Raw genomic sequence first — 22973 nt, forward strand, 5'->3', positions numbered from 1 at the left:
TGTTCCTATAAAGAATTTTCTTTTGCATTTATTCACTTTGTACGTGCATGTGCATACAATGGCACACGTGTTAGTGGGAAGTAGGTGTTACTCTTTTTCCACCATGTGCATCCTGGGCATTGAACTCAGGTCATCAGGCTTATCAAGAATACCTTGATCTGCTGATCCTTCTTGCCAACCCAGAATCCTCTTCTGGTGTATGAACAATCCTAGCTTGTTCTGTGGATTAGAAATGATTAATGATTGCGGCTATTTTATTAGAGTGATTTCTTTATTCTGGAATTGGCATATGGAATTATCTGTGATGGATTAGAATTTAGATCAATGTGTGTACACACACACACATATACATACATACATCATTCTAGAGCTTTGAATGTCACAGAATATCCCAACTGCAGAGATCCACAAAATGACAAATGCGATTTGGTAAATTTTTTCAGTATGATTCCTGAGACCATCTCCTGATTATGCAATAATCAGTGCCATTTTCTGCAGCTAAGGACTCATCATAAGCAGGGAGGTTTATTTTTCAGTGGCCTTATTTTTATATCAGCAGGAAGCAAGGAACTTTTTTGAAGTTGAAATTTGCTTCATCAGGGATAGGTTGAAATCATTGCCAAATATTTCCTCAAGTGGCCGTTCAGTTATGAATCTTTTACAAATTCAAAAATCCCTATATGAGATCTTGATAAACTATTGACATTTATATATTGTAGTTTGTCAATAGGAGATTGTAGCAGAACATAGGCTTGACTTTAGCCCCAATCACATTTACTGATATTTAGTCTAAGAAGTATTTGAATTTTGTATCTATCTAAAATAATCATTTTTATGGCCACTATATAATTTTTTATGTAGTGGGTTGAATTTGTAATTGTCATGCAGAAATCATCTCTGGGGTCCTCCTTTGAGTTAGGTTTTCACACTGAAAACATTCTCAACACTCCTGTGTGTAATGAACAGGAAACAGTTACCTTAGATCATTGCGTAGGTTTTTATTCAGTTCTGTGTATCTCTTTTTTCTTTGTTGATTCACGTACAAGATTTAAATACTTGTTACCATAATTAAAGAATCTGTTCTTATTTAAAATATACTTAGGGTTGTGTGTTTTGTATGTAGTACAGAGGGTCAAATCCAGGACCTTCAGTGTGCTAAGCTAAAGTTTTCTACAAATCTAAATTTAGTAACTCTTTCTCTGTGACAGATTTCAGTCCTTATTCCCAAGTCAGACGCCTTCTTAAAGGCAGTTTCTGTGACAGTATTGCTTTGGTAATTCTTACCATTTACCAAGTCAAAGCACAAACATGACCAATTAGAATTTGAAGTCATCGGATTTCAAATTGGATTGTTTCATAATCCTATAAATTAATGATAAATTTTAATCTCAAAGATTTGCAGAAATTATGTTTAAAACGTCTGCGGAAGGTTGTTTGAAATGTACGTACCACTACGTGCATTTACCATGAATTTTGCTGCATAGACAGAGACCATCAAATGACTTTAATGTTGCTCCTGAGAGACCCTTAGGTTCTAGAAAGATGAGCAGATCCTAACCTCTTTAAGAACACACATCAGCTCTTTGGTTTTCTACTCTGTTCTCTCAGATTAGCAGTGTCTGACAATATCATGTGTCTTTAGGGCTTACTGCGTGGAATGAGTTAAAAAATAAACACATTAGTGAGAGAGCAGATGTCTCTTCAGGGAATATATATGAGGTAGAATCTCACTGTTGTTTTGACTGGCTTAGAATTTACAGTGAAGACTAGACTGGGCTGGAACTCACAGTTATCCTCCTGCCTCTGCCTCTGGAGTACTGGAATTAAAGTCTTGCACTTCTACACCTAGCTCAAGAATATCTTTAATATTAAATATGGCATGTTTCTTACCACTAATTTGAGATAATTTTTTTAATTTGCGGATTTTCCTGTTCTCTCTCATGAATGGTTGTTTAGTGGTGATGGTATACTATTTGACCATATAAAACTAATGTAAGACATTGAAGTGTCCTACAAACCTGCAGTTAGCACTAGCATCCGCTAGATGGAGATATTGCATACTTTAGGTTTAAAAAGGTTTACAATGGTGTGATTGAATGTTTTACCTGTGATATTTAGATTGACCATGTCTTTTAAAATATAGATCATGTTTTGCCTTTTCCCCACATATATTCCAGAAATAAACTTTTTCTTTATTGGAAACTGAGATAAGATAAATACATACGGATTCCATATACAATTACATCTTTCAAATACAAGGGCAATCATAAAGTAAAATAATGGAGAAGAAAGTTCTTCCATTTCAGGGAAAAAGAAAATTTTGTTATTTGTGAATAACAGCTCTAAGTTCACTACTAGCTTCACATATTCCATTGCTTCCTAATTTATTCCTTTTTCTTGATAAATGTGGAACTAACACTGCATGGAAACTGGCAACGTGGCCTAGATGGTCAAAGCACACAGGTCTGATGCTGGGCTCAGATGAATCAGATGAATGGGCTCTTATGAATCAGAAGTTTAGGACATGTGCTTTTGTCCTGGAAGTTAGTTATGTAAGAAAAGTGTGTGGATTTCTAGTGAACAAGAATGTCTTTTTCTGAAGAAAAATAATCCTTATGTCTACATAATTCTTTAGAGGCAAACAACCAGTAGCAATCTCCTTATGGGTACACCTTTATATATTTTAATAGTAAGATGGACAAGTTAGGCCCTCCTCTTCGAACTGGAAGACATGTGCAAAGGTTGTATGACAGTGATACAAAGTCAGACAGTGCCTTCAAAAGACATGAGTTATTACCCATTTACAAGTAAGTATTTATAATGCAGTTTGGTTGGTCTTTATCACATATTTCTTACAGGCTCTATATTATAGACTATTGTAATTTTTAACCTGTGTGAAAGTAATCTTAATCATTTAAAGTCATTTTAGTGCTAAATTTCTTTACAAGCCATAAAATGTTTTTGGTTTTCTATTCAAATTAACATTAACCATGACTTTTAGTATACTTAATGTTAATTTTAGAAGATGTTGTAGCAGTCACCCTCAACAATTATTTTTGTGAATGTTAAATATTTTAGCCTTATAAAGCTTTATAAAGAAATATATAGGGCAAGTTACATAGTCGAGCAGATGATGAGCTATAGCCAGAGGAACAAAGATCCTAAGACAGCAATCAAGTGATTCCTAGACCTCTCTTATTTGTTTGTAAATGGCACATGAGGAGTCATGACACTACTGGATACACACCTATCCTTTCGGGCCTGCTTGTCGAGAAGGCTGGCACTCACAGTCACTTAGGAAACGCTAGTGCATGAGATTTCAGGATTCACAGATCTGGGCTTCAGTATCTATTAATTTTAGTCCTCATTCTTAAATGGTGAAATTAGTATGTAACAAATGAATATCTGTTTAAAATTTTAAAATATTAATGAAGTAAACAGTGTATCCTGTTTATTATTCACCATGAATACAACAATAGATTCCAGCTAGGCATGCAATGAGACAGTTACAGGAGAACATTCTAACATAGCATGGTTGCTTTTGAGTAGTTAGTGATCATTTGTAGAAGACGTGTTCTGAGCTTTGAGTTGATGCAGAAATCAGGGGGAATTGTCTAGGAAAAAATGAAGTGTAATTTTATAGTTAGTCTATTTTTTATATGTTTGAACTATATATAGAACATTAAGTTCACATATAGACTTAGGGTAAATACTTACCAGATTGTGTCCAGGAAGAAAATGTTTTGAGTATGTGAGCAACATATTAAGAATTGATCAGCATAGATAGTTCTTTTCAGTCATTTCAGATTTCCTCTACTAGAAGATATTAGAAAAACAATAGGCGTATAATATCATAGCAATTTAAGTTGATAATCTTATATTTTCCTTTAACTTTAATCTTTTAAAGTTTGATATATTTGTAGATGATATCCAAGGTATTTTTAACTGTGTATCTTAGACACATTATGTGAGGGTAATAATATGCCTGGCAATATTGTAGAGCTTTTAAAAAAGAAACTATACTTCCTATTTGAATGACACCCTGGCAATTTTCTTTATGTAGAGATCAGTGTAGAAAGACATGATTCCAACTCTACTTTATAAAAGCGGAACAGAATAAGCCTCACAGATAGACTTAGGGGAATCATTCAGTTATCTCATCAGTGCACTAGAGCCTTTCTTTGCTTCTTGGAGAAGTAGCTACTCAGAGCAACCATTCTGAACTGTAACATTGTGTATGGAATATAGGGTCTGCAGTATTATCCACCAAATTTATGTACTGATCTGGCCACATAATAACATTACAGCTTATACAGTCTCTAAACACGGGATCTCCAAGCTGAGCATGTGGCACAATATATTTATACAATGTCTAAACCAAAATGTCAACATGGAAAGGAATGATACCTTCCTACTTGGTATAACTAAATATTTGGAGAGTAGTTAATAGTTAATACATGCATGTATTCTGGAAGTAGTTGTTCAGACTATTAGGGATACTTCCCACCTTACCATATACAAAAGTAGAGTAGGGAGAATTTCAGCCAAAGATTAAGAACTTCTAAATAATTTTTCAAGTTTTTTTTCCCATTTATATTACAAGATTGCTTGTTTGCAAAATAAACTTGGTCCTTAGAGAGGAGGAGGGGACTGATCCCTTATTGACTCTCTGAATATTGACTTTGCAGTATACTACTAGAGTCCATTTGGTTAAGTTATTCAAGGGCTTTTGCCTCTATTAACCCATTTGTAGCATGAAATTATTTATTAGAATTAAATAAACTTACTTATGCAAAACAGAAATGTATTTAGTATCTAATAGTTACTATTAAAAGTGAACATATGGGGCTGGAGAGATGGCTCAGCAGGTAAGTGCACTGACTGCTCTTCCAGAGGACCTGGGTTCCATTCCCAGTACCCACATAGCAGCTTACAACTGTCTATAGCTCCAGTTCCAGAGTCTGACATCCTACGTAGACATACATGCAGGCAAAGCACCATGCGCACAAAATAAAAATACGTTTTTAAAATTTTTTTCAAAAGTTAACATATAGTGGCTGTATCAATAGTAGTAATATAATCAACATACTGGATTATATATGAATTTATATATTAAAACCTTTCTGTAATGTTAAATGATAAATTTACCAATGAGGAAGGACAAGTTATCATTATCATTACTATCATTTAAAAAGTTGTTTGGTAACAGTGGAGTTTTAACCTAAACTTGTGTAAACTCCATAGCCTCTCCTATTAATAGTATATAATAATTCAGATGTCAAAAGAAAATGGAAATTCAAAGTAAGTCTCTCTTGTGTCAGATCTTTCCATCTGTGCAGTTGGTGAAATTAAATCTTTATTTTTAGTCTTTCTAAGAACATTCATAAAAATGAATATGATCATTTAAAGTAGCTAGCAAATTTTCTTATTTTAACTATATCCTATATTTTTAGGCTAGCAAAAATACTTGTTTAATGTTTGCTTAGGAGTTGTCCGTAAACAGTGTCCATGTTGTGAGCAATTATAAATGAGGCTTTTAAACTATAGTTTTAAAATGAAATTTTCAATGGGGCATAAGTATGTAACATGACGGGCCGGCTTGTTGGGGTTTCTGTCCCACCCAGTACCCCACAACCGGCATACCCCAAGGAAAATCAATCACACAGAGATCTCTATAAGTTATAAAGCTGATTGGCGCATTAGGTCAGGCTTCTTGTTAACTCTTATACCTTATATTAACCCATTATTCTCATCTATATTAGCCACACGGCTCAGTACCTTTCTCAACTGGGCAGCTTACATCTTTCCTCTCAGGTGGTCTGGGCAGAACTGGCGGAGGGAGCTTCCTGTTTTCCCAGAATACTCCCAGTCTTTTTGCTCCACCCCTACTTCCTGTCTAGCTTTCCCGCCTATACTGCCTGCCTGGCCAATCAGCGTTTTATTAAAATATGATTGACAGAATACAGACAATTCTCCCACACCATAAGTAGTATTTTATCTGTGTTGTATTTTATGAAGATAATGTTACTCAGTATATTGTCTCGTTAATATTGACTAATACTACTTGTTTTCAGATTAAAGATACTACTTGGAATTTACTTTTTCAGACTTCTCTGCAGCCTGCTTTTTTACTGATAGAAAAAGAAAAATCAAGAAGCATTAATTTTAATAATTTTTCAGCGCATTCTCACTTTCTCTTTTCCAGAGCTAACATCAAGTCTCGAAATACTACACCTCCTAGCTTGGCAAGAAATTCTGTGGCAGGTGTGCTTACCAACAAAAGAAAAACTTATACTGACAGTTTTGTAGCCAGGTACGTTTAGCTTGCTCATTTCATAATTAGAGTGCAGATTAATGTATGCAATTGAATTCTATACACAAAAATAGGCAATATGCTATGTGTGCTCTAGATTTTGCTTTATTGTAGAGCTCAATATGGCTTTCAAATGGACCAGAAATCATTGAAGAAGAAATACTGTTTTCTTACAGTTTTTCATAGTAAATACTTCTTGTTCAGTTTTACTGGGTTTATTTAGCCTTTTCGGGTTTTTTTTTTTTTTTTGCATGTTTAAATCAAGTTCAGTATGAACTGTAGATAGACCTTGTGAATATTGTTATTGTAATTTTTCATATTTTTATATTTAGGCCTATCCTGCAAAGACTTTATATATGTACACATACCCAAACACACACATACAGGCATGCATACTTGCACACACAGAGAGACACACAGAGAGATTAACATTTTTGAATGAAAAGATAGAGAATAGAAAAATAAGAATTTAAAGATAAGTTGAATGTTAACCGGAAGTTTGTCCATAGGGGATATGTGAGCAGTTATGAGCTGCACACTGTGTTTTGAAATTTGTAGTAGTAAGGGACCAGTGACTATAGAAATATAGCTCATAGTGTCTATAAAGTAAAAACTACATAGTTTCTGAAAAAGAGTGCTTAGTCTAAAGGCCTTAGTACCTTTCCTAAGTGCTTCATGGGAGAGGGACTAGGTGACATCATGAGTAATATTCTTACTGTAAACATGGGGCGAGTTTATAGTGTGATTCACTGAAGGCCAAGGACAATATCCTGTGATATACTTCAAAATTGGCATGTGTATGTTGTAAAGTGTGTGTTGCCTGCTATATCTCAAGTGTGTAACATACCAGTTCTCCAGAATTCTGATTTAACTCAGGGATAGGTTCAAATCTTTGATCTTTTTATTATTATTATTATTTTTTTTTTATTAAAAATTTCCACCTCCTCTCCGCCTTCCTTTTCCTTCCCCCTGCCCACCTCCGCCTCCCTCTCTAGTCTTAAGAACAGCCAGGGTTCCCTGCCCCATGGGAAGTCCAAGGTCCTCCCCCTCCATCCAGGTCTTTAAAGGTGAGCATCCAAACAAACCAGACTCCCACAAAGCAAATCTTTGATCTTGTCCTCACTTTGGCTGCCTATCAGAATCATCTTGGGATGATTCCTGAAACTGAAATGTAGTGAGGTTTTTGAGGTCTTTGATTTAGAAAGTGGGCATTTGTGCATCTCCTATGGAAAGAACTTTAAGAGTGATGCTTCACATAACAGGTGTGACTAACAGTGAAACAGATGAACAGTAGTCCCAGCTGTGTTCTTGAATAAATGCTGTTTGTCTCTGCTGGGGTTGATGCATATCAAATATCAAAGACATGAGCCTCTTTTTCTCAGAGATCTGAAGTGTGACTTTATACACACACACACACACACACACACACACACACACACACACACACATACACATATACATATTTGCAGATATATATCTCCATGTATTTTGGATCAAGGTTGAAAGTAGGATTATCATTCTCTTATACTTAATAAATTAAAAATATGTATATATCTGCACTATAGACTTTAATATTATAAAATGTCATATACAGAGAAATGATCAAAAGAAAAAATTGCTAATAAGCAGGAACAGAATCTTTACAGGAAGAAATGTGAAATGAGTTTTCCCTAAATACCTGAGATGCCAGAACCTTTCTTCTTGACTTTTTAACTCTTTTACGTCTCAGGTGGTAACAATTTTGGTTGTAACAGGCCAAGATTTCTGAGATATTTCTTTCCTTAGAAAAATAACAGATTGCACAGTCTTAAAATTGTTGATGAAACACCCAGAAATGTGGGATGAAATACATATATACATATATATATATATATATATATTGATACTTAAAAGACCAATTATTAAGTAAATAACAATTACTACTTATTATATTTTCTGAATAGAGATTGGTATATTGTTATTACAGTCTTTTCTGCAATAAACAGGAAATATAGTTTTCATAAAAATCCCACTTGAACACATGAGTGTAAATTGCATGAGAATCAGTTTAAAGACCATGAAAATTTTTGACATAGAAAATTTAATACTTTCAATGATATTGAAGAATATGTAAGAAGATATCTTCATACAAAATAGAATTTTGTACCAAAAATCTACATTGAAAAGGTTCTGTACCAATGACTAACTTAACATACATGTTAATATCATTTTCAAATAATTCATGAATCTTGATTAATCATTTTGAAAACGTGTGAAGAACAAAGGCCTAAAATTAACCAGGACAAGGTGGGTGGAAAAGAAACAAACAAACAAAACAGTATCGTGAATGATGTATGAGGTTAACAGTGGGTCAGACGGTTTGATGTTGACTCCCAGATAAATAAGAAGAGTGAAACAATTAGAGGGAAAGACCTAAGTGACATGAATGACTAGAAATCTGTCCCATTTTAGAGAAAGCAATGCAAATGTCAAGGGCAGAGTGTTCTGCAACTAATGAACTTGCCCACGTGGGGAAAAATCGGTTATGATGCTAGGCATGTAGACCCGTGATTAGAGCCTTGCTGAACATATGTGCTAGTAAAGTAAATGCCTAAATGTGGAAAGTAAAGCCATTAAGATTTAGAAAAACAGGAAGTCATTATCTGATAAGGGAAGGGATTTCTTGAATAATTTAGTAAATACTGATTTACAGCAAAGGATGCATTTGATCATACTAAGATGAAAAAAGAATACCGTACTGAAAAAGCCCAAGGTAAATTGAAATCACACAACATAATGTGGAAGAGGAGGTTGCTAGACCCAACCAAATGGGTCAAGCCTTTGACATTGTGACACTTTGTTGTCATCTACAATGTTCATTTTGAGATCAGTATAATTGACTTATCAAAAAATGAAAAAAATGAAATTTTACAATATTTTCAAAAGCTTGTGATTTTGTGTTGAGTCCCATTTATAACTGTCTTTGTCCACATGAGGCCCATAGACACTGAGTTGGACTTGCCTGACAGTGGTGTGTGGGGATTTTCTACAAATCCAACAATAAGGGTGAAGCCATAGAATGAACAACTCTGGGGCTTGGTGGGAGTAGAGGACAGGAACTAGAATATGACCTGTACTGGAAATACCGATGCCAGAGAAGTGCGAAAGGATGTTTAGCCTCACAGACAGGAATGTGTATATTAGAACTGTATAGGTAACCATGTCATGCTTACTAAGGTGAGCAAATGAAAGCCTCGGCGCAAGCACGTTATCACAGAAGGTGAGGATGGAGACCTTTGTGTTCCTAACTGGAGCACACATTGGTCAGCAATTATGGACAGAATTTAGTAACGCTCAGTGAAGTTGAAAGTTTAATATTATATTGAGATAATTTTTGTTTGTTTGTTTGTTTGTTTTTGTTTTTTTTGTTTTGTTTTTCGAGACAGGGTTTCTCTGTAGCTTTGGAGACTGTCCTGGAACTAGCTTTTGTGACCAGGCTGGCCTCGAACTCACAAAGATCCGCCTGCTTCTGCCTCCCGAGTGCTGGGATTAAAGGTGTGTGCCACCACCACCTGGTTTTTATGAGATATTTAATAATGGGTGTTCATGTTGAACATTCAAATGATTATTTTTACAGTTTGAATTAATTCTTAATTAATTCAATAAAACCAGAAAGCTGGTTTATTTTTCTTTTGGTACTCCCCTAATTTGTGTGTGTGTGTGTGTGTGTGTGTGTGTGCGTCCCGTTCAGAGAACTTCAATGATTGTACAAACTATTCCTCCTGGAAGTACATTCAGGTGAGATTACGGAGTATTAAAACCCATGAGATGCTGATACTTGCTTCATTTTCATCTCGAAGTTTTAAGTACAGAACTGTATAGCCTTCTGCCTTGATCTTTCCACATCTGAAATTATGGGGATGTTAGCATGACCCAGAGTATTTTTTTTATAATTTTAGTTAGAGTAATATTCGCATTAAGATTTTAGTTCTGTGTGTTAATTACTCGCTCTTCTTCACTGGGTCGTGTTAATAACTAGTAATGTGAGTGAAATTGATTCCTGCACTTCTTTCTCTACTTCTGTAGGCCAGATGGAGACTTTACATCTTCAGTTAATGGTGGAAACATTAAAGGCGTTGAGGGAAATTCATCTGGACACTTACCAAAATTCTGCCATGAGTGTGGGACAAAATACCCTGTTGAGTGGGCAAAGTTCTGCTGTGAATGTGGCATTCGAAGAATGATTCTGTGAACAGAATCTCAGAAGCTAAGGGGCCAGGCTAAGAATCTGATGATTATTGCTGCTTTGACACCCAGGGCACTTATAGTTACATTGCGCTAAAGCTCTTTCTAGTGCCCTTTCCCTTTCTCTTTGGAACATAAGACTTTGGCTGTATAATGTGTCTGTATGTATTTATAATTATATATGTATGTATATATGTTCTGTATATAATAAATCTGATTCCTCCAGCCTGTGCCATTCAAAGAAATACTTAAGTACATGTCAGAAAGTAAGCCGATATGAGACCAGTGTCTTCGGTATTGCTCTCCAGTTGTTTAAAAACATTAGTACACTTGCACAGGCATTCCCCCTCCAGTGGTGAGCCTTGCATGCTTCCGGAGAACAAGAAGCCAGAATAGATGCTGTTATTGGTGCCCATCACCAATAGCATCATAGGGGAATGGGATACTGGAGATTCTGTTATTAAAGAGAACGTTGTTTGGTCATTATCAATTGATGTGAGGTCATTTTCCCAGCTGGACTCTTCAGCAGCTAGTGTTAAATTCATTTAAAAAAAAAAAAACGATGAAAAGGAAAATCTGAGGTCCATGTTGCTGGTAAGTTCATGGATTATTGGTTACATAACCCAATTAAATTATTAAGTATATAATCCTCATTCTGTGAACATGTAATAATGCAATCTCCTTTTCAGGAATGGCTGAGCTTTTAAATGTAATTTACTCTTCTTAGAACTGAATGATTAACTTACCTCCATCTGATCTGGACACATTTGCTCTCCACTTCCAATTGTGTTCTGAGTTTTTATTTTCCCTTCTTATGGCATAAATCTTCTGAAAAGTAGTAAACTGTAGTAAGTTTACTACAGTCTTTGCAGTATTACACATAATTATATCACATATTATTATTTAAGGTACAGTTTTTTTCTGTAAAACTTTCTTTGAAAATTTTATTTCTGTCTGTGTGTTTGTAGGAAATTACTATATTTTAAAACAAAGCACCTGCCCAACAAATAGTAACTGTGGTGCTCATTAATTCTGGGCATGCAGGCGAAGCTGGTTTTTAGTCCCTCATGGTTCATATAGTTACAGGTATTGAAAGAATACCTAGTTTTTCCTGTTCACATGTTCTCTAGTGCTTACTTTTGAAGTACCATATGTGCTACAGAAAAATGCACTGAAATGTTTTAAACAGCTGCAGTGTCGTTCTCCTTCTCCATCCTCACTTCCACTGTAGCAGCCCTGGCTGGCAGGCCGCGATGGCAGTGTGTTTCCGTATCCTGCAGAACGGCTGTGCGGTCTGAACTTTGCCATCCAAAGGGGCTCGTAACATTTTGTATTCATGGGCTTCCTACTTTCTTGTTTGTTGTTTCTGATTAAGGATGGATGTAGAAATTCATTGCTTCGAATTTCATTTCTGAAATTTATTTACTTCCTGTTTTCTATTTTATTTTAATTTCTGAAGGGATTTTAAACTTGTAATAAGTTGTCATTTCATTCACCTTATTCTTTCATGTTATTAGATTTTCCCTCTTGTTCCTTTTGGTCATGTTGATAAATTCAAAACTAAGTAGCTTGAATTAATAGTAATGAATTTAGAAGACTAAGACAATCTGGATTTTCATTTTGGTAATTCCTTTTTTGTGAAATTGGTTTGCAAATATATGAAGAACTTTTAATTCATTAATTCATCTTTACCTAAGAATGAGCACTATTTCTTTCAGATGTGTTTTTATTCATGTAGTCTTTTATTCTACTTAAAGAATGGATGGATAAATCTTTTTGTTTGTTTGTTTTTGTTTTTCGAGACAGGGTTTCTCTGTGTAACAGTCCCGCTGTCCAGGAATTCTAGGCCAGGCTGGCCTCGAACTCACTGAGATCCACCTGCCTCTGCCTCCGGATGCGTAACCACCTCCCAGCAATCATTTTTAAATAAGCAGACAAGTTTGTTTGTCATTGACTGCTACAGTAGCAAGTGTTAAAAGCATACTACCTAGAAATAAGTCGATCAAACCCATTCAGTTCCAGAGCCCAGAGATCACTACAGACAGTAAGTTGCTGAAATACACATGTGAAACACGGTACAGTTTTTAACAGGTTTCTGTGGTCCCTTCTTACTCTCATGTTGATGTGTTGTGCAATAGCTTTTACAGTCTTCCTATGCACCATTCATTTTTATTTATTTGCACAATTATTTGCAAGTATGATAGAATGAAAAGTAATTGTAAGGTTAAACTAAAATGGAATATTGCTTATAGATTATTCTGAAAGTTATTCACTTGAAAAATAAGATCTTTGTGACTGCTGTTGTCTCTTATTCACAGTTTTTTAAATTATAAGTGATATATTCATTTTGAATCAATAAAGACACAAATAAATTATTGGTTGTTATATTTATTGATATCTTTGAGAATAATAGGAACAAACTAGACTATAAAATATTAAAAATGCCTTTGTTTTTTATATCATAGTTTTTAATTTGCTGTTTAATGGCTTTAAAAAACATTTGTTACAAGTTTTTTTCCCTATTCTTTTATTGATTCTCTGTGGATTTCACATCATGCATCCCAGTCCCATTCATCTGCCTGTCCCCTCGCTTCGCTTCCACGAACTCTTCCCTTGCAACTTCCCCCACAAACAAAAAATAAAAGTAAAAACCAAACACAAAACAAAATCTCAGCGTGGGACGTGCAGTGTGGCCCAGTGAGTCACACAGTTTACCCTGTAGTCCGTGCATCTGTACTTGTCTTCATGGCTTCCGCTTCCTCTGGCTTCCGCTACACCCTCACCTCTGGGGCCTCAGTGGTACTCCTTTTGGATATCCTATTGTTGCCTTATGTCCCAGAGATCCTGTAGCTTTGGATCTACACCTTCATTGCTCCAGCAGTTCTTAGAAGAGGTGGGTGTTGGAGTGGGCTACCTTGTTCTGGTCGGGCCTGGGTGACAGCTGGAGTGGTCACTGCTCCTGCTCCCTGAAGGACTGTAGCAGACAGAAAGGAGCAGGCCAGTCCTGCTGTTCACACCCTGAGGTTTCAGGACCCACTCTCTGGATTGCTGCAGTTGGTGAGGGACAGGGCCAGCTCTTCCATTCTCGGGCTCCAAGGTCAGCTCTCCCTCCTGTTCCAGGTAGGCAGTACAAGGGAGGGGCGCTCTACTGGTCTTAGGCCAGCAGGCCCGGCTCACCTACAGGGTCAGCTCCGGGTGCTGCCCAGGCAAGGTGTCCTGCTGTAGCAGTGCTTTTCTGTGGTCTGTCAGCTCAGACATAATGACAGGAAGACCTTTTATTAATTATGAAGCTCAGCATGTAGCTTAGACACATTCCTAACCAGCTCTTATAACTTAAGTTAACCTGCATCCTATCATGTGGCGTTCCCTCTCTCCTGCCCTGTGCCTCCTGTCTCATCCTGGTGTCTCCTGGCATCTCCTGTACATCTAGATACCCCCTCATCTTTCTTTCCATCCTTGCAAGTCCCGCCTCTACCTCCTGCCTAGCTATTGACAGTTCAGCCTCTTAAGACACCGTTATAGCAGTACACCTTCACACAGTGCACAGATATCCCACAAAAGGCTGTTCTGTGTGCTGCAGCTGGCGAGGGGCAGGGACATTTCCACTCCTGTGGCCCCGGGTCCAGCTCTCTGACCTGCCGCAGGTGACAGGGCACGAGGGGAAGGAGCGCATTTTTCTTCTTACAAGTTTTTAAGCTGTAGAAAAACTGTTTTTATATCCAATAAAGTTGTAAAACTGAATGCAGTAATATTTATCGATGAATACTATATGGAAAATATTTATAATGAATACTTTGTTCACATTCCAAATTTTAAGAAAAGTGCCACATCTAATGAAAATGTGGCTATTAGACAAATCTCATTTGTGTTCAGTTTTTTTTCTGAGCTAAAGAAGAAAGCTTCTTTTTACTAGGAGTATGAGCTCAAGCAGTAAAATTCTAATAGAAAAAAAAAATACAGACTTTGTCACGCTTAGGTATTTACTTAAGTTGAACATACATGTATTTTATATGGTAAGTATAGTTTCAGGACTAAAGTCAGCTGATTTTTGAAATGGATTGTGTTCTTGAGTGTGTCTGAAAAGAAAACATTAAAGTTAGAAGTAGCACACTCATTTTTACTTAGGAACATTTTCATTAAATACTGAAATGCTCGTTATTGAAATACTCTCTTACATGTGAATTGCTCTTGATGCCACTAGAGGGTGCGTTTGTATAGTTTACTCTTCCTAGCCCCAGTTACCAAGGTTTCTCAGTTTTGATTTTGAAACGTGAAATTTCAGAGATTTATGAGCAATTTTTTGATGTTTCTGTAGTTTTAGAGATCCTTATATTGATGTCTTAAAAACTAGTATAAGCCATTTGAAACACCACCATGGGAGTAAGTTAAAGCAATAATTAAAATCTATTGCCTTTCAATGATTTTTAGCAAAATACCATTCTAGAATATCGCCTGCTGACTGTTGCTTTACTGTTTCACCTTAGTTATATGAACATGATGACTAAAGGTAACAAATTTATATTCAGTTGCTAAGAAAAATTTTTTTAAATTGTGCACAAAATACTCCAGTTATGTTAAAACCACAAATAAAAGATGTGAAACTTTTTTTTCTAAATTTTCTTGCCTCTATTACAAGACTATTTGGTGAATTTTATTTAAATTTCATTTAAATTGTGGACTTTCTAAATGAATGTAGTATGTGTATACTCTATGAAACAAATAAAGAAGATTACAGTTTTCAAAATTAGCCACTCAGGTGTGACAGTATCTTATCTAAAACTCCTTCCATTGAATTCAAGCTTCAGTAGGTATAAATGATACCTTTGTGAACTCGTTAAGCTACTTAATTTTTGCAGTGACTTACTGTGAAAAATGCAATTAAACCTAAGTCGGATTTTAATGGAATGAAGAATTTTTCCTGAATTCTACTCAGACTTACAAGCGGTTTGTTTCATTTTTGGTGCACACCTTTTTTCCAGTGACTTTTACTCTACTTGAAAAGATTTAAACTGAGCTCCAGCAGGTAGTAGGTATTTATTGTAAAGAGTTAAGCTGAGCTCCAGCAGGTAGTAGGTATTTATTGTAAAGAGTTAAACTGAGCTCCAGCAAGTAGTAGGTATTTACTGCTCATGCTTCCCTTGAACGGAGTGCTGTGCGGCACTGAAATAATTCAAAAGTTTTTCTACTGTGTTTTATCTCCCAATTATTTTGGTCAAGAAATGTACTTTAGAAAGTAGGAAGTTATTTTGTTTAGTAGTCTCCCCAAATTTATAATGCCTTTAGGGAAATGACATGTAGACCTCACAAGAAAGGAGATTTAAGTTTCATTTTAAACGCTAATTTCTCAAGTCTTAGTAAAGATGCCATTTAATTAGTTTTTCAAAATAATAAAGCAGTTTTAGGATACATTGTACTGTAAGGTAAAATGAAAATGCCTCTTAAGTGAGCGTGACACTTCTGCCATTCTGACATTCCCTGTGTCTGTAGAATAACAGTCTTCCCCTGATACTGTCGCCAGGGAGCTACTTACCATGGATAAAAACTTAGACTCACTTCACCAGTGTTAAGTAGAAGACAAGAAGCAATATAAGAAATTAAGCACTGCGTAAGTGATACTTAAAAGTGAAAAAGCTTGAGCAGGGCGGTGGTGGCGCATGCTTTTAATCTCAGCACTTGGGAGGCAGAGGCAAGGGGATCACTGAGTTCAAGGTCAGCCTGGTCTACAAGAGCTAGTATCAGGACAAGCTCCATGGGACCACCTACGCCAACTAGCCTATTCAGCATGAAAAATACCGTGACACCTAAGTTTACTGTGTTTCTGAATGGACAACTTCCAAACATGTCTTTCTGGCTTTCCTAAGGATTCTTTTAATTTATCAATATCTTTTAATAAATGATTGTGTTTAACTAGACTGGCGTCTGCTCTTTTGTATATAAAAACTTCAGCCAGTGTGTTCTTAGTTCACAGTTACCTTCTGCAATGTGTGTGGTTCTGAAACTAGTACTTAAATCCATATTGTTTAGTAGGAACTCTAAAAATACACTGAATTTACACACCTTCCCCAACTTAAGGCTGGTGTTAGATAATCGCAAATTGAATTTTAAAAACTGCACCTTGTTAGTATCAAAATGTTGCCAAGATGTATGATGCTAAACAAGCTCTTGGTACATTATATAATTGATTATATGTGTACATTATATAGTGACCTGTTTAAATATCTTAGACACAATGAACAAGAAAATAAATTGTGAACTTTGGAAATTATAGTGGAGGAAGATTGAAAATACAGATGAATTTATAGTTTATAATAGGTCTTGAAGCTGCTATGGAGAAAACCCAGGTATGGGAGTGATTAAGACAGAAGACGGAAAGGGAAGTGAAGGTGAGTTGCATTTTGGTAGAACATTTAGGGATGATTTTATTGAGAAAGTAATATTTGAGCACAAGCCTTAAAACAGACAGGGTGAGCTAGTTTTTTATGTACTTGTTTATTTACCTTAATTTTTAATTGCTTCTGTTGATGATTATTCAATATGCTTGAAGCCTGTGGAAAACTGGTACTTCCAGAATGAGATGAACATAGGCAGAAAAGAGATAAATGGTCCTAGGAGTGTAGCTTAGTCCATAGAGTGCTCACCTAGTCCACAGAAAGCCTTGGCTCCGGTCCCCCTAACGGCATGAAGTGAGCATCAGTGGCACTTTCCTGTATTCCTAGCACTTGGGAGGTAAAGTCACGGGAACAGGAACCCAAGTTTATATTCAAACCTGTCTAAGGATCAAATAAACAGAATGCAAAGCCAGACTGACTGACGTGTTCAGGTAAGCTGGGAGTAAGAAGATGGCATGATCTGGATGAGCCATGTTCTTGGGTATCCAGGTGATGAGAAGCAGAAATCGTCGTCTTCACTGACGGCCGTGCCACTCTGTCTAGTACTCGATTTTTAGACAAGTAAAGCTTGCAGATGTAAAGTGAGGGTGCATTTCCTCACCACACAGTGCTTCTCTCGGTCCACTAACCTCTCATCCTTTAAGCACTATCATTAAAATAAAACACTATTTACTCTTGATTCAAATATTTCCTCTTGTTGTGGAGGCAAAGTTTAGTCATTGATTATGCTTTGATGTCCTAAACATCCACAAATGAACGTTTCTTTCTTGTCTCTTTAACTCTAAGGCAGTTTTAAAGACACTTTCACATGGAAGAGACAGCCCTCCAATCTGTTGAGAAAAGAGTTTGCAACAAATGACGTGGGTTAGAAATAATGTGATCCTCTTAGTTCCAGTGTTTGTCCTGCAGCAATGTTTTTGCTTCCCCACTCCTTGAGCTTACCAATGCCCAGGGTAACTTTATAACTATTTTATATTCATTAGTGCAAGTTTCTGTTGGAGCTGGACTCAGACTGGCACACAGCAGGTCCATCAGTATGCTCTCTACACGATAATAGCATAAACTACAAATAACTGGATCTTACCGTATTGTTCATAATAATCTCAAAATCCAGGACTCAAGTAATCCTCCTGTCTCAACCTCCTACAAATGTACATCACTATTCCCCGCTGTTTTTATGTGTGGGTACTAGATGACAGTTGTCAGTGATCAGTGCACTTACCTGTTCTGTTGTCTTGTGTTACAGTAGCTTCATAGGTTCTATTATTGGCTGAAGATCCAGGCTGAAAATTGTCACAGAAGTAATAGTTAGACCTCAAAATACCATGGAGATTTTTACGAGCAGAAAACTCTGGATCTAGTCTTGTTATCTTACTTTTGTTACAGAATCGTATCATATCCATCTTTAGCAAATTGCATTTCATTATAGAATATTTTACATAATCACTTAAATGAGTTTTAGTAAGATATTGGCATAATGCATTTCAAGTGTTTATCCGTTAGCTTCATCTTTTTTTTTTGAGATTTTTGTTGTTGTTGTTGTATTTTTCCATACAGGATTTCTCTGTAGCTTTGAAGCCAAGCCTGTCCTAGAACTAGCTCTTGTAGACCAGGCTGACCTCGAACTCACAGAGATCCGCCCATCTCTGCCCCCCTCCTAAGTGCTGGGATTAAAGGCCTACACACCACTGCCCAGCTGTTAGCCTCATCTTTGCTCATAAGGTGCTTAATTGACAGCAGATATGATACATTCTTTCAGAGGTTATAAACCATTTAAAGCAATTATGTGATAATTGTTTTTAAAATAAAGTACTAAGATTGATTTTGTCAACTCATAATGTAATGTATATTCCTTAAAATAAAGTCCTAAGAACTATATCCTAAGGATATAGGAAGTCAGTGCTGCTTACAATTTCAGAAGGGTCTGCATAGAAAATTTCTAAGTAAGAACTTAAACACATAAAGGCTCCACTAGTACAAAGCATGATAAAGCCAACCGGATTTAAAGAGAGGCGTGTTTACAAGACATCCTTAGGGTCAGAACTACCTGTGAGTGAAAGCAGGGCCTAGGAGAAAGATTGCCAGTTCCGGGTTACCATGACTCAGCTTTACAGGGATTATCAGAATGAAGAAAGTTCGCTCATTGGTCAATGAGGACTAAGGCACAGTTAGGAAGGAGAGACATTAAGTACTAAGGCACAGTTAGGAAGGACAAACAAGTCTTGGTGTTTGTTACTCAGCATGGTGACTAGCTTTTCATTTCTTTACATTTCAAAAAAAATTGTTTTGAATGTTTTTCACCAAAAAAAAAAAAGGAATAATTATTTGAGGAACTAAGCATGCCTCCCTTGATTTGATCATTGCACAATGTATATACACATTAAAGCAGCATGTGGTATTCTGATTGTGGTATTGTACAATGTTTTGTGTCCTCTAAAAAATAATTATCCTGTGCCAGAGAAGTGGTCTGTCCAGTGAAAGTACTTGGCGCACAAGCCTGATGACCTGAGGTGGAAACCTGGAGCCCACCTAAAAACCCAGATGTACACATCTGTAAACTGCTGGTCTCCTATGGAGAGATGGGAGGCAGAAACAGAAACAGTTCAAAAACTCATAGACCAGCTATCCTGAAGTAAGCACACAGACAAGAGAGCCTCCCTCGGAAACAAGGTAGGAGAGGATCCACCCCTTAGAGTTGGCCTCTGACATCCACATTGTGTGCACACACACCTGTACTCACATTTGAGCACAAAAATCATTTAAAAATTAAAAAAGCAATTGCTTTAATTCTAAGAAATATGTCATTTGTATATTCGTTGAAGACTTTTAAAAATATTTACTTGTAAAATTTTATGATATAGTACTATTATTTTGATCTCTTATCAATCGTGTTGACCTTATATTGTGCTAGTAGCTTTTATTTAAAAAAATGGCATTCGATAATCAAATAGCTGTTTGAAAATAATAAATTAATGTAAAACTTTAAAGTTGTATCAAAGAGAGTATTTTAATACATTTTTATAAATTGTGAATCTCCAGTTTATCACAGAAAAAGTTTGTTCAGAACATAGAATCTTATTTGTTTTATTTACTTTATTTATTTAATTATTTAAAATAAAATTTTCATTGATGTTATTTTTCTTTTTTCCCTCTATAGCACTGGGAAGGATTAAGGTTTCTTGGAACAAGCTTTAGAAAATGCTCATTTAAAACATTTACATTCATATTTGATTAAAACATTCATAGAGACAATCCTATAATTGAGGACTCAGAATAAAAATATACTCACAATGCTCAGTGACCAGACACCTTTGCCACTCTCTACTTTGCAGTAGCTGGGAAGCATTGAGGGAAACACAACATAAAAGTGTGGATACCTGCTAATGCACTTAGCACACACAGTGAATGAACTGTTGGGGCAAAAGTTTTGCCCACAGTTCAAGTCTTGTATGAATAAATATTAAAAAACAAGGAAGAAATTTGAATAACTTTTAATAAGCATTTCAAATATTGTCCTTTATTTTGCCATAATCAGAATATTTTTAGTACTGATAAGGAGCATTACAGACGTCTTGCAGGTTTAGAGTTTCCCGTGAGATGCAAATGTCCTCAGTTTCCTAGCTAATGGCTTACCCATTCTACCACTTCTTCAAGGTAGAGGACAACCACTTAGCAGATCCTATTTTATCACGGAAACAACCCACTTAGCCAAGTCTAATAAGGAAATTAAATTTCTTAAAGTATCATTTGTTCCTGACAACTTGTGAGAACTATTTTTTGGGCAAACAGTGATTATGAAACAAACTTTAAACAATCAGTTCTCTCAAAACTGTGTTATTGCCAGCTATCTGTATCATGGAGGATAAACTCCATGTGGGTTGGGGAAGAGAAAGAGCAAGAAGGCATGGCCACTCACATGGAACGTCAGTGGAACTTGTGTAAATCACATACAAACATCCAGCACATGGCTACATGCTGCAGTTGCTGGACAGAGGAAAACAAATGTGAGTTCAGCACAAGCAGACTGTGGTCTCCTTCAGAGATGAGACCTCTGCAGTGTGGTGCTCCTCACCCTTACAGCTGAAGGGAGACTTCAGGCCATCGAAAGATGGAAACAGGTATATACATAGGATATACACGGATGTCTTGTAAAAGACAGAAATTTATGTAACAAAAGTAGTGTTCCTAGCTGAACATATTGGCTCATGTCTGCAATTCCAGCACTTGGGAAACTGAGGCAGGAGCATCATAAAATCAAAGTCAGCCTGAGATACAAATGAGACACTATTACAAAATAAGAAATTGGTAATTTTTCTGTTAACATAATTGTAGCTTCTTAGTTTCAGGCTATTCTTGGTACGGATGCGTTAAAAGATATGTGTTGAATGAAAGTAGCGTTAAATGGCGGTGCAGCAGTGAAAACCTTTGGGGTTAAGTGAGCCTGACAGTGTTAACATGGGCTATTTATTTTAAAAAGAGAAACTATTCAAAGTAGGCAATTGGTAATATTGTATGAAAATATTTTATATATAGATGTCAAAATTAAATATATACATTAATTAAAAGTCTAACATATATTATTATCTTGAAAATATACTTCCCAAGTTGAAAATTCAGTATACAAGCTTTAGTATACATAAATGACAAAAGTGACTGAATACTAAGGTTCAGTATCTTTGGAATAGGTGCATTTCTATCTTTAAAAGTTCTTTTATTTAAAAAGATGTACTATGTTCTTTACTGAAGGCATGTGTTATACATTCATGTTTAACTACAATTTTTGATATCTGTCTTAAGTGCCTTAAGCTATTTTGGCTGCTGCTGTTCTATTCTATGACTGTCTTGTTTCCATGAGCAGTATTCATCATTGTGAGTCCTCCAGCATCTCCAGCTTACAGCAACAGTTCCACTCTTCAGATGGGTCACGATGCGCAGTGGGCCATCACATCATTTTGGTGATAAAACAGTGGTGCCTTTGAATCCTTGTAGGCTTTATTTTTGTAGATATGATATCTTCTGGAATATTTGGGAAACTTTAAAAAGTATTGCAGATGGCATGATTGCTTGACGACATCAGTACAGCTGATCTCTGTCCATATGTATATTCTGACTGCAGCAACGGTTGTATTGTTTGTGCCCATCTCCTAGTACCTTACTGTGGATTTCCCAGGTGCCCTGATCATTTGGTCCAGAGACATCCAGCAACTTCTGGGAGGATTCCAACTCTTCGTTGTATAAACTAGTAGATTCCATTGTATAAACTGGAGGTTGCAACTCCATCTACATGTCCTCTGTTTATATACTGCCTTTCAAGATTTTATTCCAGCAGGTCTTTATCTCTCTCAGCAGTCTCTTCAGGAAGCATGGGTCATTCTTTTTCTGCTCCTTTGGATTCTTTTCTTCCTAAAGAAATAAATTCATAAAATTTAATTTACTATTTTAATAAAATGTGCCTCAAAATATTTGCTTTTCATTTTTTATCATATTAGAGTATCCCTGACATTTCATATATTAGGATAACAACTCTTCCATGACATCTTAAAACTATGACCTATGATGATTATGATTTCTGATGAACAGGAAAGGCCAGTCTGCTTGTGCTCAGCATCTTGTTTGTCACTTCCACCCTGCCTCAGTGTACACAAGAGTCGGAACACTCATAAAAGATCTAGTTTTTACATGATTTGATTGAACATGTAAAAAATTTTAGTGAACGGATTTAACCCAAAAAGTAATTAGATTAATAATAATTTGTCTGATTCAACTGGTACCTTAGAGTCTGCTACAAAAACGTAGTGCTTACTAAAGTAGGACTGCCATCTGCCTAATAATTTGGTTTTCTCACCTCATTAAGAACTTTTAAATTCTCTTGGTACAGTGTAGAGAAGAGGTGCCTGCATACAGCAGATTCAGGAGGGCGGTGGCCATACTTCCTCTGAGCCATGTGGCATAGTATAGTGAAAGATTCCTCATTTAGTGAAGAACCAGTTAGTGAATATTTTCTAGGGTAGATATTACTCTCAGCACTCCACATATTTTACTTTATT

The 22973-nt window shown here is 36.1% G+C and overlaps 2 protein-coding genes across 3 annotated transcripts in view; one reads left to right on the top strand and one right to left on the bottom strand.

Moving 5' to 3' along the window:
- The window catches only part of Zc2hc1a (zinc finger C2HC-type containing 1A), a 38618-nt gene extending 25706 nt beyond the window's left edge, over window positions 1-12912 (top strand). The window contains exons 8-10 of one of the 2 annotated variants that reach the window (XM_048420166.3): window positions 2691-2807; window positions 6206-6313; window positions 10379-12912. In XM_048420166.3, the coding sequence (XP_048276123.1) occupies window positions 2691-2807; window positions 6206-6313; window positions 10379-10544 (391 nt within the window). In that variant the 3' untranslated portion in view covers window positions 10545-12912. The remainder of the gene's footprint in view (window positions 1-2690; window positions 2808-6205; window positions 6314-10378) is intronic. The other variant, XM_048420165.3, reaches the window with a different exon arrangement.
- A 7089-nt stretch (window positions 12913-20001) lies between these two features.
- Window positions 20002-22973, bottom strand: part of Il7 (interleukin 7) — a 40558-nt gene continuing 37586 nt past the window's right edge. Inside the window, exon 5 of the mRNA XM_048420753.3 lies at window positions 20002-22329. Within this exon, the coding sequence (XP_048276710.1) occupies window positions 22222-22329 (108 nt within the window). The 3' untranslated portion in view covers window positions 20002-22221. The remainder of the gene's footprint in view (window positions 22330-22973) is intronic.

This window comes from Myodes glareolus, chromosome 16, assembly GCF_982192425.1.
Source record: "Myodes glareolus chromosome 16, mMyoGla1.1, whole genome shotgun sequence".
NCBI lineage: Eukaryota > Metazoa > Chordata > Mammalia > Rodentia > Cricetidae > Myodes > Myodes glareolus.